The sequence below is a fragment of the Callospermophilus lateralis genome, chromosome 14 (assembly GCF_048772815.1).
Source record: "Callospermophilus lateralis isolate mCalLat2 chromosome 14, mCalLat2.hap1, whole genome shotgun sequence".
Classification (NCBI taxonomy): domain Eukaryota; kingdom Metazoa; phylum Chordata; class Mammalia; order Rodentia; family Sciuridae; genus Callospermophilus; species Callospermophilus lateralis.
In genome coordinates, this window is record NC_135318.1 from 48,528,428 (window position 1) to 48,540,331 (window position 11,904).

The 11,904-nt window shown below is 41.3% G+C and overlaps 1 protein-coding gene across 1 annotated transcript; it reads left to right on the top strand.

Moving 5' to 3' along the window:
• Window positions 1-3,780: 3,780 nt before the first annotated feature.
• On the top strand, window positions 3,781-7,019 carry LOC143637872 (delta-1-pyrroline-5-carboxylate synthase). The gene has a single exon (XM_077105182.1). It carries the CDS (start codon window positions 3,842-3,844, stop codon window positions 6,224-6,226), a length of 2,385 nt encoding a protein of 794 aa, XP_076961297.1. The 5' UTR covers window positions 3,781-3,841; the 3' UTR covers window positions 6,227-7,019.
• Window positions 7,020-11,904: the final 4,885 nt, after the last annotated feature.

The window sequence follows — 11,904 nt, forward strand, 5'->3', positions numbered from 1 at the left end:
TTATGCTCTGGCCCTGGGATACAGCATCACACCCAAATCCTGTCACTCTGGCTAGCACTCCTCAGACCCTTAGCCACAATCATGGGAATAAAAGCAAGGTGTTTCAGCTACCCCCTCCTACCTTTAATGAAGAGAATGTGTTTCCAGGCCTTAGCTTTATACAGTGTGTGTAACTCTAGACCCAGGCTTTTAGGGTAATGGAATTCCAGCCTGAGCCCATGGGTTAGTCCAATTCTAGTCCCTTTCTCCACCAACCAACCAACTCAAGCCTTTAAAGCCCAGTATGGACAATATATTAAATTGTCTTTCGGAAACCCTCCATATCTGACTGATGGAAATTTATCCTCTTGTTTTAAGCATGTCTCTAGGTACTTGTTAAATTTTTTTTCTCATCATTTGTCAATATTCAAAGTAATACAAACAATGTATTTGCCTTGTACCAGAAGTCTTATTTGCTAACCACAAACATACACACACATAAAGTCAGGGACAGTATCATTTCCTTTTCTGTTTTCTCCTCATTGGAAGAACAGAATGCATTCAATGGAAGTTGATCTAGAAATGTTAGATTGACTGACAGTTGAGAGGATGATATGATGGGGAAGATTGACAGGAAAAGGTCTTAAGACTTCTCCCATATTTCAACAGGACTTATGACCCTCAAGTTTGGAATCTCTCTAAGAAGATGCCTCTTATGCTTTTCTGGAACATAGACATTTTGAAAACCTAATTAAACCCTTTCTGCTGAAAAATAAAAAATGTGCAGTATACAAAACTCAGCATTCTATATCAGGAATCTAAATAGTTTTAAAAATTAACCCTAAAATATAAAAATGTGCCTTCTTTGGGTGTTGTGAGTTATTTTTTTCTTGCCAGTTACCAAAGATGCCTGTTTTAGCCATTAGAAGCCCAATGTCCTCTCCTGACAGATGTGGAAGCTGAGGGCCTGAGAGTCGGTGTGACAATGTGCCAGAGCAAATTGTGGTCTGACTGCTTGCTGACTGCAGCGAAGGACCTGCTGTTCCCCCACCTCCTCACAACTTTAGGACAAGTCCACGTCCATGTACTAGCACCACCAAATAGAATTACCTTGAATCCTGTCAATAAATGACAATAAATCATCACCAATACAGAACACATACTTCATTTTGTTTTAAAAATACCGCCTTGTGCCTGATCTTTTGCTGTGGATCAGTAGTGTCAACTGGTTTATCTAAAAACGGGTCCTATAGTCCCAGCCCCCTTAGCCAGCGGGGCTCATCCATCATTCAAGGTCAATTCAGCCAATAGGTACTGATGCCAGGTATATACTAGGCACTGATCTCAACACTGAAAATGCAAAGTGACCAGGACCCTATGGAGTTGACTAACAGAATGATAGAGATGCAGGCATGACTGCCATAAATATAAATGCTGAACTAGAGGGCTACACAAAAAGTATGCCCAAAGCAGGGGTTTCCAACTTTATGGCTATCTATCTAAGGAAGAGGATGGTAGCAGGTGACTAGCACTACAGAGAAGGGGCTGATGGCAAATGACAAGGCTAGAAAAATGGAGACAAGCTAAATTCTGAAAGACTTGCTTTCAATGATAAGGATCTAAGATTGTGTCCTGAGGGTAGTGAGGGAGATCTGAGGAATTTTACACAGAAAAAGAACATACTAAGATTTGCATTTTAAAGAGACCCTAATAAAAAAAAAATAGTGACAATTAATTCCAAAAAAAAGTGAAAATTGTTTAAATCACATCTTCAACTTACCTTAGAACACATCTAGAAATTACTAACAAAGATTATCATACCCTCCCAAAATATTCCCAGCTCCTTGAAAATTTAAAAACTCACTCATCATTAACTTTTCATTAATGAGAAAAAAGTGCAATTCTAGGCTATATAGAAAATTTTATACATGAATTTTTGAAATACTCTCAAGTCTGGAATCAGAGGAATTATATATAGCCTTTAATATCTCCATCAGTGATTTTTAAAAGGATAAAAATAAACTAAAATTTTAAATCAAATGATTTTGAAGAAATGAAATAATTATCAAAAGCAAAACAAAGTATTTTTTTAAAAAAAGAAGAGTGAATCTCAAATAAGTTCAAGACAAAAACTAAAATGTTCAAAACTAAGAGTAAAAATGTATATAATCCTCAGACATGAAAATATTTTTACTACTGCTGGTGGGAAAGGGGGCTGATGGCAAAAGTCTAGGCTAGAAAAATGGAGACAGGCTTAATCCTAAATGATTTGTTTTCAATGTTAAGGATCTAAGATTGTATCCAGAGGGTAGTGAGGAAGATCTGAGGAATTCTACATAGAAAAAGATAAGAATCTCTTGTGTCAAACAGCAATTTTTTTAAATCTCTGTAAAATAGATAATTTTCAAAGAAAAATATAGATTATCAAATTTTTAAAAACTGATTTTTTTTTTGGTAGGGTCTCACTGTGTTGCCCAGGCTAATCTTGAACTCATTGAGCTCAAGAGATCCTCCTGCCTCAGCCTCCTGAGTAGCTGGCAGTACACACATGTGGCACTGAGCTTGTTAAGATTACCAAATTTATATCCAAAAGAAGCAAACAAATAAATGCCAAGGAAGAAATTAGGAAAGACTTTCAAGGGATTTGATTCAGAAGATTTTATAAAAAGAAGAAGATTTTATGAGCAAATAGTTCGAAAATTTCAAGAAATTGACAATCCTATTATTACTATATAAAACATTCCACACTATAATTTTTGAAAGCCCCTAGTCTATTTTGCAAAATTATCATAATTCCAGTGCAAAAGTCTAGCAATGACAAAGACAGCTCAATAAATATTCTTAGCAAATTTTGGCCAATCACATGTTAGTATAGGTAAGAAGATCAAAATACATCAAGGACAGGGTAAGCACATTCATTATTCCCACTGTAGGCGAATTTTTTTTTCCCCTAGACATTTAGCCAATGCAGTAAGACAAGAAGACATAAGAAATGCAATTATTGAAAAGGAGACCAAATTAACATTATTTCCATAACCTATAGTCACACAGGAAAGTTAAGATAATCATCCATTGCAACTAATTATCTAGTAAACTAGACAAATACAGACTATGTATATCTAAAACAACAACTTTTTAAATAGCAACAATAACCACCTAGAAAATATAATGGGTAAAGGATTCCATTTCTATTAACAACAAAAACAAAAGGATTTAACAAGAAATGTGCAGGATTTTTATAGAGAAAAATGACCCTTTACGAAGGTTCACAGAGAAATTTCAAACTAGAAGACACGTGCTATATCATTATATATATATATATATATATATATATATATATATATATATATATATATATATTAGTTGTAGATGGACACAGCATCTTTATTTATTTATTTTTATTTGGTGCTGAGGATTGAACCCAGTGCCTCACATGTGCAAAGCAGGTGCTCTACCACTGAGCCACAGCCTCAGCCCTCTGAAGGGAAATATTTAATGTTGGAAAGCTGTATAATTCAGTGCAGGTTAATGAACATTTATTCAAAATCACGATGAAAAATTTTGGAATCCAAAAAAATAAAAAGAGGTTCTGGATTTCAAAAATTCTTCTGGAAAAAATCTTTGTCAAAAAAAAGAACAAGGCAAACTTGAATTTAGGCTGCCAAGACAAATTATAAATCTAATAAATAAAACAAAGAACAGAACAGAAAACACCAAAACAAGCCCAATCAGTTCAGAATTTAGTCTAGAAAAGTGATATTTCAATCCACAAAAAAAGATAAAATTTTCATCAGACCCAGGGGAGTGCGGGCCTGGCGGCTTTGGCCAAGCAGATACTTCATCTCTCAAACCATCTCTCAGCATGTTGAGTCAAGTTTACCGCTCTGGGTCCCAGTCCTTCAACCATCTCCTGCCCTGGGTCAAGTCCATAGCTGTCTCCAGATCTCATCGTGTCCAGCCTTCAGCCATCAGACATGTTCGTTATTGGAGCAACATCCCCTTTATCACTGTACCCCTCAGTCGTACCCATGGCAAGTCTTTTGCCCACCGCAGTGAGCTGAAGCATGCCAAGAGAATCGTGGTGAAACTCGGCAGTGCCGTGGTGACCCGAGGGGATGAGTGTGGCCTGGCACTGGGGCGCCTTGCGTCTATTGTTGAGCAGGTATCAGTGCTGCAGAATCAGGGCCGAGAGATGATATTGGTAACCAGTGGAGCCGTAGCCTTTGGCAAGCAGCGCTTACGCCATGAGATCCTTTTGTCTCAAAGTGTGCGGCAGGCCCTCCACTCAGGGCAGAACCAGCTGAAAGAGATGGCAATTCCAGTCTTAGAGGCACGAGCCTGTGCAGCTGCGGGTCAGAGTGGGCTGATGGCCTTGTATGAGGCCATGTTTACCCAATACAGCATCTGTGCTGCCCAGATTTTAGTGACCAACTTGGATTTCCATGATGAGCAGAAACGCCGGAACCTCAATGGGACCCTTCATGAGCTCCTCCGGATGAACATCGTCCCCATTGTCAACACAAATGATGCTGTTGTCCCCCCAGCTGAACCCAACAGTGATCTCCAGGGGGTAAATGTTATTAGTGTTAAAGATAATGATAGCCTGGCCGCCCGCCTGGCTGTGGAAATGAAAACTGACCTGTTGATTGTTCTTTCAGATGTAGAAGGCCTCTTTGACAGCCCCCCAGGGTCAGATGATGCAAAGCTCATTGATATATTTTATCCTGGAGACCAGCAGTCTGTGACATTTGGAACCAAGTCTAGAGTAGGGATGGGCGGCATGGAAGCCAAGGTGAAAGCAGCCCTCTGGGCTTTGCAAGGTGGCACTTCTGTTGTTATTGCCAATGGAACCCACCCAAAGGTGTCTGGACATGTCATCACAGACATCGTGGAAGGAAAGAAAGTTGGCACTTTTTTTTCAGAAGTAAAGCCTGCAGGCCCGACTGTTGAGCAGCAGGGCGAAATGGCTCGATCTGGAGGAAGGACGTTGGCCACGTTAGAACCTGAGCAGAGAGCAGAAATTATCCATCATCTGGCAGATCTGTTGACAGACCAGCGGGATGAGATCCTGTTGGCCAACAAAAAAGACCTGGAGGAGGCAGAGGGGAGACTTGCAGCCCCTCTGCTAAAGCGTCTAAGCCTCTCCACGTCTAAACTGAACAGCCTGGCCATCGGACTACGGCAGATCGCAGCTTCCTCGCAGGACAGTGTGGGACGTGTTTTACGCAGGACCCGAATTGCCAAAAACCTGGAGCTAGAGCAAGTGACAGTCCCAATTGGTGTTCTACTGGTGATCTTTGAATCTCGCCCCGACTGTCTACCCCAGGTGGCAGCCTTGGCTATTGCAAGTGGTAATGGCTTATTACTCAAAGGAGGGAAGGAGGCTGCACACAGCAACCGGATTCTCCACCTCCTGACGCAGGAGGCCCTCTCAATCCATGGAGTCAAAGAGGCCGTACAGCTGGTGAATACCAGAGAAGAAGTTGAAGATCTTTGCCGCCTAGACAAATTGATAGATCTGATCATTCCACGTGGCTCTTCCCAGCTCGTCAGAGACATTCAGAAAGCTGCCAAGGGGATACCAGTGATGGGACACAGTGAAGGGATCTGCCACCTGTATGTGGATTCAGAGGCCAGTGTGGATAAGGTCTCAAGACTGGTCAGAGACTCTAAATGTGAATATCCAGCCGCCTGTAATGCTTTGGAGACTTTGTTAATCCACCGGGATCTGCTGAGAACACCGTTATTTGACCAGATCATTGACATGTTAAGAGTGGAACAGGTGAAAATTCATGCAGGGCCCAAGTTTGCCTCCTATCTGACCTTTAGCCCTTCAGAAGTGAAGTCACTTCGAACAGAGTATGGGGACCTGGAATTGTGCATTGAAGTGGTGGACAGCGTCCAGGAAGCCATTGACCACATCCACAAGTATGGCAGCTCCCACACGGATGTCATCGTCACAGAGAATGAAAACACAGCAGAGTTCTTCCTCCAGCATGTAGATAGTGCCTGTGTATTCTGGAATGCCAGCACCCGCTTCTCTGATGGCTACCGTTTTGGACTAGGAGCTGAAGTGGGAATCAGCACGTCACGAATCCATGCCCGAGGACCAGTAGGCCTTGAAGGACTCCTTACTACTAAGTGGCTTCTTCGAGGGCAAGACCATGTGGTCTCAGACTTCTCAGAGCATGGCAGTTTGAAGTATCTTCACGAGAACCTCCCTGTTCCCCAGAGAAACACCAACTGAAAAGATCCAGGAAACCAGGAACATCCAAGAAGTCATCACAGTTCCTCCAGCCTTAAGAATCTCTACGGAGAAGCCGGATCCTGTCTCCCATTCCCTAGAAGGATCTGCCATTGGAAAGTGCACCTAGATGCTTCTGGGCTCAGTTGGGACTCTCGGTCTTGGCTAATGTTTGTTTCCATCCCACTCCTTCACTAAGGAAATAACTGCTACAGATAAGGACTTGGCTCTGCCTCGTCCAGCTCCCTTCAGTGATAGAAGCAGAGGTGCAGTTTCCCCCTGTGAACAGCAAGGAGAAACCCTGGTTGCTTTTTATCACCTCAGTGAGGTAAGGTCTCCCTTGGTATGTGGTTGGTACTAGCGCCATCATCCCTAATCCATTTTTCCACACTTCCTTGCATTTCTCCCACACATAGTCATCTTCAAAAAGAAAGACTTGGAATTTTAGAAAAGGGGCAGCTCTTCTTTAAAGCATTCTCATCAGAAACAAGATTAAAATGGACTCGGAAAACTGGCCTTTTGTGTGCATTTGTGGAATAGGTAAGTGAGCATTGCAGACACCTGCAGCCTGTCCCTGTACTGGAGGTGCACAGAGCCTACGATACAGTGGAACCTGAGTGGCAGACAGGAAATACAAATTTCAGGATGTTTCCACCAAGCAGAAGGAGTATCTGCACCAGTTATGCTCGAAATTTTTATATGACTAATTTTGTCATCCTGTCCTTCGCCCCCAAACAAAGATTAGAGGATTATTTTAATACTTTGGATTCTTCCCTCTTTTTGAAAAATAAAGTTCTTATGAAAAGCCAAAAAAAAAAAAAAAAAGATAAAATTTTAAGGTGACTCTAGGCAAACTGCGTAACTATTTGGAATAAAACATAAATTCAATTCTTATCTCATATAGCATGCCATTCCAAATGGATTTTTAAAGTCAAATGTTAAAAAAAATAATAAAAGAACAAAAAGTGTAGATGAATATTGATCTGATCATTGATATGGAAATTTTTCTATGAATATAATTAGGGAGGAAGGAAGGAAAGTGGGGGGGAAGAAGGGCAGACATCTTAATAGACTGAACTATGTAAAAGTTACTTTTAAATATAAAATGACATAAACATTAAAGGCAAAAAATAACTGGACAAAAACTATTTGTAACATGTAAAAAGTAATTAATAGTCTGAACCAGTTATTGCAAATCTATAAATAAATAAAATATTGTTTAAAAAAAGAACAAATATCACAAGCAATTCACAAAAGGAAAGATGTAAATAATATAGCATTTGTGAGGGGGTAGTTTTAATAATAACCAAAGAAATTCAAATTAAAACAAGATACCATATTTTGTTATTTCAAAAACTGAAATACCCAAGGCTGATGAAGACATCAGGTAATAATCTTTTTATAAACTCTGTTGGCAGAATTGTACATCCATCCATATAACACTTCTGGAGAGCAATTCAGTAATACGTATCAAAAAACACAAATGTTCACCCCTTTGGCCCAGGTTTTCTACCTCTCAAATTTTACCTTAAGAAAATAATTGACACTGCTTACAAAGATGTGCATTCAAGAATATTCTTTGCTGTATTACTTCCATAGAGTTAGAACGCTCTAGAGTATACAGTAGGATCTTGAGTGTATAACTTACAATATATTTAGCTGTATACCCATGGAAGTTTTTATGATAGATTATTTAATGACACAGAAAAATATCCAGCTATACTTTTTGTTTGTTTGTTTGTTCATTTGTTTGTTTGGTTGGTTGGTTGTTTTGTGGTCCTAGACATGGAACCCAGGGTCTTATGCATGCTAGTCAAGTGCTCTACCACTGAGCTATATTCCCAACCCTACACTTAAATAAAATATTACAAAACAGTATGCACAGTACAATCTTAATTGTGCTTTTTAACTCGAATTGTGAAATTTATTATTTAATGTCTCTCTTGTTCACTCTCCCAGTCCTGGAGGCCTCTCATCCCCGGCTGCAAGTTAGAATTCTTTGAAATCACTTTTACAAAACATTCCAACCTGGGCCCCACCCCAAAGCAAATTAAATCAGAAACCCTGTGGGTATTTTGTGTTTTTGTTTTAATTTCTCCAAGTGATTATAATGTGTAGTCTCTGTTCAAAACCTCTGCTGTAGAGCTGTGGTTCTCAATCTGGTCCATTTTGCTCCTAGGGGATATTTGGCAATATCCGGAGACATTTTTGATTGTCATACCTACTTGGGGTGGGAGAAGCTATTGGCATTCTGATGTGTGGACCAGATTGAATGGGCTGAATTGTGTACCCCCCTCCTCTGCAAAAATTCATGTGTTAATATCTCAACCTCCAGAAAAGATAAAATGGGACCTATAAGGTGTGTCCCAAGTTTAATATGACTGGCGCCCTTTCACCTCTACCCCTACCCCCCGCCCCGGGTACTGTGAGAATTTTTTTTTTCTTTTTTTTCCTGATGATCATTTGAACCAGATATCAAAGCAGCTTGGTGCTAGAAATCAGCTTTAAATCACTAAATGGCCAACGTCTGAATGTTACCTGCTTCATTTGGGGACAAAGAATACAGAGCCAGTGATGGAAAGCTGAGAGACCCTTTTTGTGGTTGGGACAGGTGGGAGGCTTAACTCTGTTGGCCTGTTGACATCAGCCCCTGCAGCCTCTGCCCCTTAAAAGTTCTGCTTTGTTTTGCTCTTCCTACTCCGCTACACAAGCTAAATAAGGTTCCTGCAGTCTGATAGCTGAATTATTCAGTCCCTGGAGTTAACTCTAAGTAGACTGTCCTCAGTGGTCTGCCTAGGTCTCATCTCTTTAGGTCTCATCTCTTCAGTGGGAAGGCCTTATAAGGCTAAGCTAGAGTTCCCCTGAAGAAGAAATCCTGCTACAGGCTGCAGCATCAGTTTCCACCTGAGAGTTACCAGCCCTCTAGGCTCAGGCATGCCAGCCTCTTATCCTGTTTCTTTCTTTCTTTTTTTTTTTTTTTTTTTTTTGGATAGTGCTGGGGATTGAACCCATGGCCTTGTGCATGCTAAGCAAGCACTCTACCAACTGAGCTATATCCCCAGCCCCACTCTCATCCTGTCATCCTGTTTCTTTGAGGAACCCTGATAGATACAGAAATCAAGGATACTCTCACTCGTTAGCATGGTAAGCTAATAGAACATTCTTCACCCTTTGTTATCAGATTAGGGGGAAAAAAGTGATTCTACACCCATGATAGGAACTCAGGAGAGGAAGTCAAGAAAGAGAGAAGGGAGAGAGCTTGAGAATGCTTTGAGAATGTTTGCTACCTGTAGAAATGAGTAGGAGCTTGTCAGAGGAACATGAACAACCACATCAGGAACCAGGTACCAGGCTATGCGCCCTACACCTACCACCAGCTGCTAAAGCCACCCTGGAGAGCTGCCTCAAGCAGTTGCCCTCATTAATTCTCACCAGTCTTCAGCGAGGGGCGGGGAGGGATGCTTTTCATATTTATTTCATAAATAGGGCAACTGGGGCTGAGAAATAGTGAGTAATTACTCCAGATCTTCCACTGGTAAGTAGAAGAGGCCAAATTCAAACTCAGCTTCTCCTTCTCCATGCTGTGGCTCTGTTATTGTACGAACAGCTTGGTTAGGAGTAGAGAATATGAGGGTTTCATGCTAACTTATCCAGACTGGCTATAGGAGGGGACAAGAGTCCTCTGCTGCCATGGATCCACCCAGATTTGGGGGTCAGACATCTGAGCCTGAATCTGAAGTTTACCATTTACTAGTCTGGTGGCTTTGGGCATATGTCTTGCGCTCCCCGCAGTTCAACCTCCCCGTCTCTAAAACAGGGAAAAGTGGTACCAAACTCTGAAAGATCATATTTTCTGAGACAGCATCTAAAAAAGCCCAAAGCATGAAGTTAGTGCTCAAGAAATGAGAGTTCCAGTACATTCTTAACCATTTTCTGGTCCTCTGTTCTCACCCATCTGGTCTCTGGTTCTCACCCATCCCACTCCTTACAGGGTCATTGGGCTGGTCCAACAATGTAATAACTGCAAACATACTTGACAAGTTCAAGGTATCATCACTACAGAAGAATGGAATAGAAATGCAAAAATTAGCTGCCAGTTATATAAGCCTGACCAAGTCATATAAACTTCCTGTGCCTCCATTTTCCCTGTGAAAGGCAGGAATAGTGATAGTTGCTCCACTCTCCCCAATACGTAGGCTTGCAAGGATACATGAGTGCAATTCCTAATTATTTTAAGTTTAATTCCAGACCATATGGTTATATTGGATTTCTAAACAGCCAGTTGATATTCCCAACCCCTCCCCAAATCCTGTCATGGAACATCATTCCCCTCACATCAGTTCATTTGTCTCCTAAAGGATACACCAGCTCTAACTTTATAGAATTTTCTTTTGTTGTCTCAACCCCAGAGTCAACGCACATCTCCTGCCTTGCTCTCGCTGTCATTTTCTCTCCCAACTTGACATATGGCTGAACCGATATCTTTCCTCTGTTTCCTTTCTTGTTACTACATGTCCAGTAGTATTGCTCAAAAGTGCTCAAAGGGAAGGGTCAAGCTGAGTTTCAAGTCTGAGGTCTGGGATTACATCAAATCCGTAACGTTTATCTGCCCCACCATCAGCCAAATACTTCCCAATTTAGGTCTCAGTCACATCAAAAGAAGACTGAATTGTCTGGGCTACAGCATGCCTGCCTCCTGCCTTCATTTTTCTTACTTAATTCCGAAGGTACAGCTCCCAAACCCACTTAGGCCCTGTGTAATAGTCACAGGCTGCATGGCCATTGGTCACAGGGCAGCATTTCTACCTGAGGCAGCTCCGGGTGTGCCGGAGACCCTGTCAGATTGAACACACTAACTTTGATGGGCTGGAGGGAGAAAGGCCACACAAAGGGCTTTTGTCTCAATTAAATACAAAGTCATTTTGAGCCCCATTTCCAAAGTCCCTCTTGTTCCATGTGCTTTGAGCACACAAGTGAGTATTATTATTATTATTATTATTATTATTATTATTATTATATGACAGAACTTCCCCATCCTACCATGCACAACCTTAACTTGGGGGCAGCTGTTAACTTGGCCCCCCGCACCAGCATCCTCCTGAGATTCCACCTCAAGAGGCAGCCCAACCAGCACATATGGAGTGTCTTGGTTCTCTTGTTTCTTGTACAAAACTTAATCTCATTAGCTAGGCGTGGTGGTGCACGCCTGTAATCCCAGCAGCTCATGAGGCTGAGACAGGAAGATCATAAGTCTCAGCAAAAGCAAGACACTAAACAACTCAGTGAGACCCTGTCTCTAAATAAAATACAAAATGGGGCTGGGGATGTGGCTCAGTGGTCAAGTGCCCCTGAGTTCAATCCTCGGTAACTCCCTCCAAAAAATAATTAATCTCATGGCCACTAAATCTACAATGAATCAAGGGGCACATCCCCAGTAACCAGGACAGTGCCTGAACCCAGGAGGTACTTGATAACCATACGTGTAGCAATTAAACATACAAATGAGGCACAAATAAAAACTTCAAGTGGGAGTTAGAAGGCGAAATAAAGTTTGGGGTTTGGTTTGGTTTTGTATTTAAATGAAAGAGGAGAAGAAAGAACTGTAATTTGGATTCCAAATTAGAAGGCAACTAAGCCCAAGAAAAAGCAAGTCATTTGTTTGACCATTTAGGGGCACAGCA

What these genes read in the sequence shown, in the direction of transcription:
- LOC143637872 (XM_077105182.1), top strand. Translation starts at nt 3,842, where the DNA reads ATGTTGAGTCAAGTTTACCGCTCTGGGTCCCAGTCCTTCAACCATCTC.